Source organism: Suricata suricatta, chromosome 7 (assembly GCF_006229205.1).
Source record: "Suricata suricatta isolate VVHF042 chromosome 7, meerkat_22Aug2017_6uvM2_HiC, whole genome shotgun sequence".
Lineage (NCBI taxonomy): Eukaryota > Metazoa > Chordata > Mammalia > Carnivora > Herpestidae > Suricata > Suricata suricatta.
Genome location: NC_043706.1, coordinates 2,584,685 through 2,590,716, shown reverse-complemented (window position 1 = coordinate 2,590,716; position 6,032 = coordinate 2,584,685). Strand labels below are relative to the sequence as shown.

Below are 6,032 nucleotides of genomic sequence, written 5' to 3'. Positions count from 1 at the left end.
TGAGGCCATGGCCCCCAGATAGAAACCAAGAATCTAAGAGTGTTGATTCCCAAGCATCCAGCGTTATTCCAAAGCTTTCCCCTAGGAATACACCCTTCTAGTTTTTTCTGCAGCCCTGCTAATTACCCAAAGGAGTACACAGTCCCTGAGATCTCAACAAGAAAACATGTTGTCAACCTCTAGGCGCCATCTTTGATGCTAAGAAATTAGTCCTCCATTTCTTCTATCTGCATCTATAAGAGCTTCCACATCTGCACTGGTTATCCTTTGGGGCCAACAGCAAGTCTTGGCCTCGCCTTGGGGTTTGGGTTGATGGCTCCTAAAAGGCTCCTGAAGGCTGGATATTGGGCCCAAAAGGCGGGCAGACAGGGGATGAACACTAACCCTATTTCCTATCACAATTGCCACTTTTCTCTATAATTTAACTACGCTACGGCAATTATTCTATTTAACTTTTCCTCTGAGTAGTGATGTACCATTCCTCTATCACATTAGTCAAATTACTAGAAAACTCACACAGCTCTGACAGCTCTTCTCTTCAGGAAGAAACTAGAATCTCATGCACCCAGGTCAGTTCAGGGCTTATATGTCATCCCCTTTCTGAACAAGCTGAGATCTTTGTAACTACTTCTGTATGATTTCTGGTGCAGTAGTCTCACATCACCCTGTCATTACTTTCTACTTCTATGAACTGCAAATCTCCCATAGAATCCCAGGTAACAAATCCCAACCTGAGGAAAAAACATTACACTCTGTTATTCCTAATTCCCTTGGGAAAGCTGAAGCCAGGTAAGCCTAAATGATTAGAGAAAATTGAGACAACTTTCATTTTTTCCTTTGGTATATTGTATTGTGCTGTGGAAAATAAATTCACTATAAGAACGTTGAAGCTGAGAAGTTTTCACCAAAGGTATGTTTTTTAACTTGAAAAGTAAAATATTTGTGACAACTTCTGGTCTACTCTGCCTTTGGTTTTTCCCAGCTCGCTAGCTGAATATATTATTCGTTGAGGCAGCCTTTAATTCTCTAGATCACACAGCAGAGTAGATATTTTATAATGTCCATTTAATAATTGTAGTCATTATTTTTGCTTCAGTTCCCAAAGCATGGACACGACAGAGGGTCTGAGGTACTTTTCCTTCTGTACCTGCCACTCTGCTGATCTCACACTTGTCTCTGTTTCCTTGTTAGGCTCGTTACTTTCCTGGTGTCCTCGATTCCAATCACACATCCGTCTTTTTATGAAGTCAGCTCTCTTTATTCCTTAGAGCCTTATTAGGGTCAATCTTTCTCCATTTACTTTTTAAATTACTCGATTTACCACAGTCTCCTTCCTTCTCTCTCCCATTATCCCGAGGGCCATGCACCTCTCCCACAAGCCAGTTATTTTGTTTCAATGTTTCTGAAAGATGACCAGAAGGCAAATATATCCAAAGTGGCCATTTTATTAGTGGACAGAATATCTTCCCTGATCCTGGCAATCTCCACTACAGAAGTCTTTTTCTTTCGGAGAAATGAGTGAAAGAGATTTGATTTGACAGCCTTTCACAGGAATAAGTAACTATTTGGCAGATCCAAGCATAACCAAAGTAAGAAGTAATGGCACACTATTCCATCTTAATAGGGTCTAGTCTCCGGGTCCTGATAGGCAGTAGTTTCCCTGTACCTTGTGTTTTTCCGAGCATATCTTCTCAGCCCTGATTGTCACATTTCCAGAAGGTCATTGGCAACATTGAATATATGTGGAAGATGACTACAAGAGATTCTAGACTCGATAACCTTGTTATAGGGAGAATCATTGAGGGAAACTGAATGTCTTGGCCTAAAGAAAATTTATTTCATCAAAATATGTAATTGGCTGTCATATGAAGAGAGATTAGATATGAAGTCTATTCAATAAAGACGAAATACTTTTTCTTATGAATTAGGAAGAAAGTTCCTCCTAAAGAAAAGGAAGATGATAGAAGTTGGAATTTTCCAACATGAAATAATTTGCATTATGTGTTTTTACAAATGATGATCGGCTCGTAGAGCAGGGCAGAAGCTATGCTAATACCGGACTTGATGGGTTATTGCTTCCTTCAAAGTCCTGACGTTCAGCAGTTTTCAGAAAATATCGATTAAGTGTTCATTTTCTTCTTACAGGCATACAGATGATGTGAAAGGAAGACCATGGAAAAAACCAATGGCAGCTCAGAGTATGGTTTCATCTTAGTGGGCTTCTCTGACCGGCCGAGGCTGGAGCTAGTACTCTTCCTGGTGAATTTTACTCTGTATTCAGTGGCTGTGTTGGGAAACTCAACCATAATCCTTGTGTGTATTTTGGACCCTCGACTTCATACCCCAATGTACTTCTTTCTGGCCAATCTCTCCTTTCTAGATCTCTGCTTCAGCACGAGCTGTATCCCACAGATGCTGGTGAACCTCTGGGGCCCTGACAAGACCATCAGCTATGCTGGCTGTGCGATCCAACTCTTCTCCTTCCTCTGCGTGGGGAGCGTCGAGTGCATCCTCCTGGCCGTGATGGCCTATGACCGCTATGCTGCGGTCTGCAAGCCCCTGCACTATCTGGTCATTATGTGCCCCCAGCTGTGTTTACGACTGGTGGCTGTGGCCTGGGGGAGTGGCCTGGTCAATGCCATTGTCATGTCCCCACTCACAATGACTCTGTCCAGATGTGGCCGGCGCCGAGTCAACCACTTCCTCTGTGAAATGCCAGCACTGATCAAGATGGCCTGTGTGGACGCCAGTGCAGTGGAAATGCTGGCCTTCAGCTTTGCCATCCTCATTGTCCTCCTGCCCCTCGCTCTCATCCTCGTGTCCTATGGCTACATCGCAGCATCGGTTTTGAAGATCAAGTCGGCTGCTGGGCGCCTCAAGGCATTCAACACCTGCAGCTCCCACCTGACCGTGGTCTCTCTGTTCTATGGAAGCATCATCTACATGTACATGCAGCCAGGGAACAGCGCTTCCCAAGACCAGGGCAAGTTCCTCACCCTCTTCTATAACCTGGTCACTCCCATGCTGAACCCACTCATATACACCTTACGGAATAAGGAGGTGAAGGGGGCACTGAAAAAGGTGTTGGGGAGGCAACCCTCATCAGGGTGTCTATGTGCTGAGGTACGAAGCCCTAGGTGAGACATTTTCCCAAACACTGACGTTGACTTTGTGCTTGTAATAACTTTAGCCCATGTGTCACACTTGGATTTTTAAAAATATGGATAAATACCCTGAAGTGTATCCAGGGTCAATAGGAGTAAACCATAGCCACACATAGTATGAAGCTCCCTTAGCAAAATACCATCAATAGAAACAATTAAAGTCTTGGAAGAAAGGTGAAATAGTGTTCACATGGATATAAAGTAAGCGTGTGTTAAATATTTTATTCAACTCAATTAATAAAGGATTCAGGCTAACATAGCAAATAGTTTTTTAAAGCCAGAAAGCACAACTGATAAGAAGTGAAGGAATATTGGGGTGCCTCATTGGCTCAGTTGGTTTAGTGTCTGAGTGCTGATATCAGCTCAGGTAGTGAGATCACAGCTGTGAGGTTGTGAGATCAAGCCCTGTTTTGGGGTCCATGTCTAAGAGTCTACTTAAGATTTTCTCTCCTTTTCCCTCTGTCCCTTTCCCACATTCTCTCTCCCTAAAAAAAAATGGGGTGGGAAGAATGTTGAACCGAATGTCCAAACGACACAAAAATTGCCCTCGGGAGAGAAGCTAGTTCAGTTTCTCCCTGCAGGGCTGAATTGACTTGTCATGAGTAAGGCTTACTTTGTGGCGTTGTCAGTTCCAACTTGTGATTTTGCAGAATAATGGCCACAGAATCAGAATTCAGTAAGCTCTAGAATTGGGCATAATTTCCCACAGAAGCATAAATCTGTTTCCTAAAAATAAGCCATGTATCCTATTTACGTTGTAAAGCTAAGCGTGCTGTCTCAAGCCTCTTACAAAAGCATGTAGGTATTTTCATCCTGATTTTTTTTTAATGGCAGAACTATGGTTATAGACCCTGTGTGAATTAGCTGCCATCACAGAGAGGAGAAGTGGGATTCACAAGTGGTGTGAGTAAGTCTGAACTTCTGTTGTCATCTGCTGAATGGCACTGCACCTGCTACTGGGCGTGTCACGCCTGTACATTCCCTGTGCACACTTGTATATTCGCACCAGCATGCTGGAACCCCACACACCCTTTCGGAAAATTCTACCATTTAGAAGCTCACTCAGTTTCTTTAACTGCTAATGGATATCAGGACAACCTCCCTTCCCACCCTTTCCCCATGCAGATCCCCTGCCCAGATCTTTCCCATGCTGCAGTGGTCAGCTCAAATTAGCATCGTATTTGTACTGTTATCTGAGTTTCTTTGATTTTAAAATGCCCTGGCCCTTCTTTTAAGCTATTGCATTTTTATACACTGAAATACAGGTTTTCTAATTAATATTATTATATTTATTGTCTCTTATTAGACTGTCAGTTCCTTGATTGTAAGGAACAATTTATTTTTTTCAAAACATTTTTTAATGTTTTTTATTTATTTTTGAGAGACAGAGAGAGACAGCATGAACAGGGAGGGTCAGACAGAGAGGGAGATACAGAATCTGAAGCAGGCTCCAGGCTCCAGGCTCTGAGCTAGTTGTCAGCACAAAGCCCAACACAGGGCTTGAACCCACGAACCGTGAGATCATGACCTGAGCCGAAGCCGGATGTTTACCGACTGAACCACCCAGGTGCCCCAACTATTTATTTTTTTAATCCTTCTTGGCATCATTCCAAACATCAAGTTGTTGGATAGTTTGCAGGTAGTAAGCAATCAGTAATACTTGGGCCAATTATTAATTTTAGCTGATTAATTACATCCAGAAAAATACCTTCACTGTATTAAACAAATGCTTTTTTTTTAGTTTTATTTTGAGAGAGAGAGAACGCATGAAGAGGGGAGGGGCTCTGTCAGTGCAGAGCCTGATATGGGGCTCAAGCTCATGAACAGTGACATCATGACCTGAGCCAAAATCAGAAGTTGGATGCTTAACCACTTGAGCTACCCAGGTGCCCTCTTTATGTCACTTTAATTGATGCACTATTATCTGTTTGTCTAGATTACAACTGGATCTATCACAGCAGACTGTCTGAGTCTACATCTGCTGTCAAATGTTTTATACGTTTTTCCTAATTCAGTATAAACTCTATGATGAGAAGGAAAATAAGCTGTTGAGGAATTTCTACATGTATCAAAAGTCATCCCCAACTTTTAGGTAACAAAACTTTTTTTAAATTTCCCCTGCCTTTGAGTTATGAACTGAAGGGGATTATCATGAACTCTGCCATGGTCTAGAGGCTGGTTGAATGGTAACAAGAGTTCAGGATTTAAACCTTTTCAGATTGACCTAAGAAAGCTATTTCTCCTGTCCTCATTAAAATTATTTTCTCCCTTACAGAGGTCTCCCATTTTGTTATTCCTTATTTGACCCATCTTTATTGACCCATCGTTAGTCAATTATTAAAACCAGTGAAAGTATTTTTTAAAAAAGCTTCTGTAAATATGAGCGCAATCACATATGTTTACGAGTTATAGATCTGCTGGAAAGTTAGAGAACCACCTTCGTGAACGCCAGTGGACGGATTCTGTTTATACACTATTGAATTTTACATTGAAAGTGGCAATTACTTTTTAAAAATGTATTGTAATGGGCAGGTAAGAAAACCGCTTTAAATGAGCATCATTTTTGCCTTTGGTGCAGAAGTATGTATGTCATTTCTCAAGACCCTAGAGATTGAGTTAGGGAACACCCAGAAGTCTACTCTTGTGATGACAGCTTCCCACGACAGTGCTCTCTGCTTCTTTTGCTTCTGGACATCAGAAAGTACCAATGGTAGCTTAATATCTTTGGCACACTTATTTTGCATAATCTGTACTTACAGAATATTTGCCTCGAAATTGTTGACTGGGAGAGTACTTAAATCAGAATAAAAAAAAAGGTTTATTTTGTTAGGAGAGGTCTAACATCAGGAAAATAGTTTGGTTGAGGTT

The 6,032-nt window shown here is 41.7% G+C and overlaps 1 protein-coding gene across 1 annotated transcript in view; it reads left to right on the top strand.

Moving 5' to 3' along the window:
• Positions 1-2,172: 2,172 nt before the first annotated feature.
• The window catches only part of LOC115296486 (putative olfactory receptor 2W6), a 15,249-nt gene continuing 11,389 nt past the window's right edge, over positions 2,173-6,032 (top strand). The window contains exon 1 of the mRNA XM_029944939.1: positions 2,173-3,123. Coding sequence (XP_029800799.1) covers positions 2,173-3,123 — 951 coding nt within the window. The remainder of the gene's footprint in view (positions 3,124-6,032) is intronic.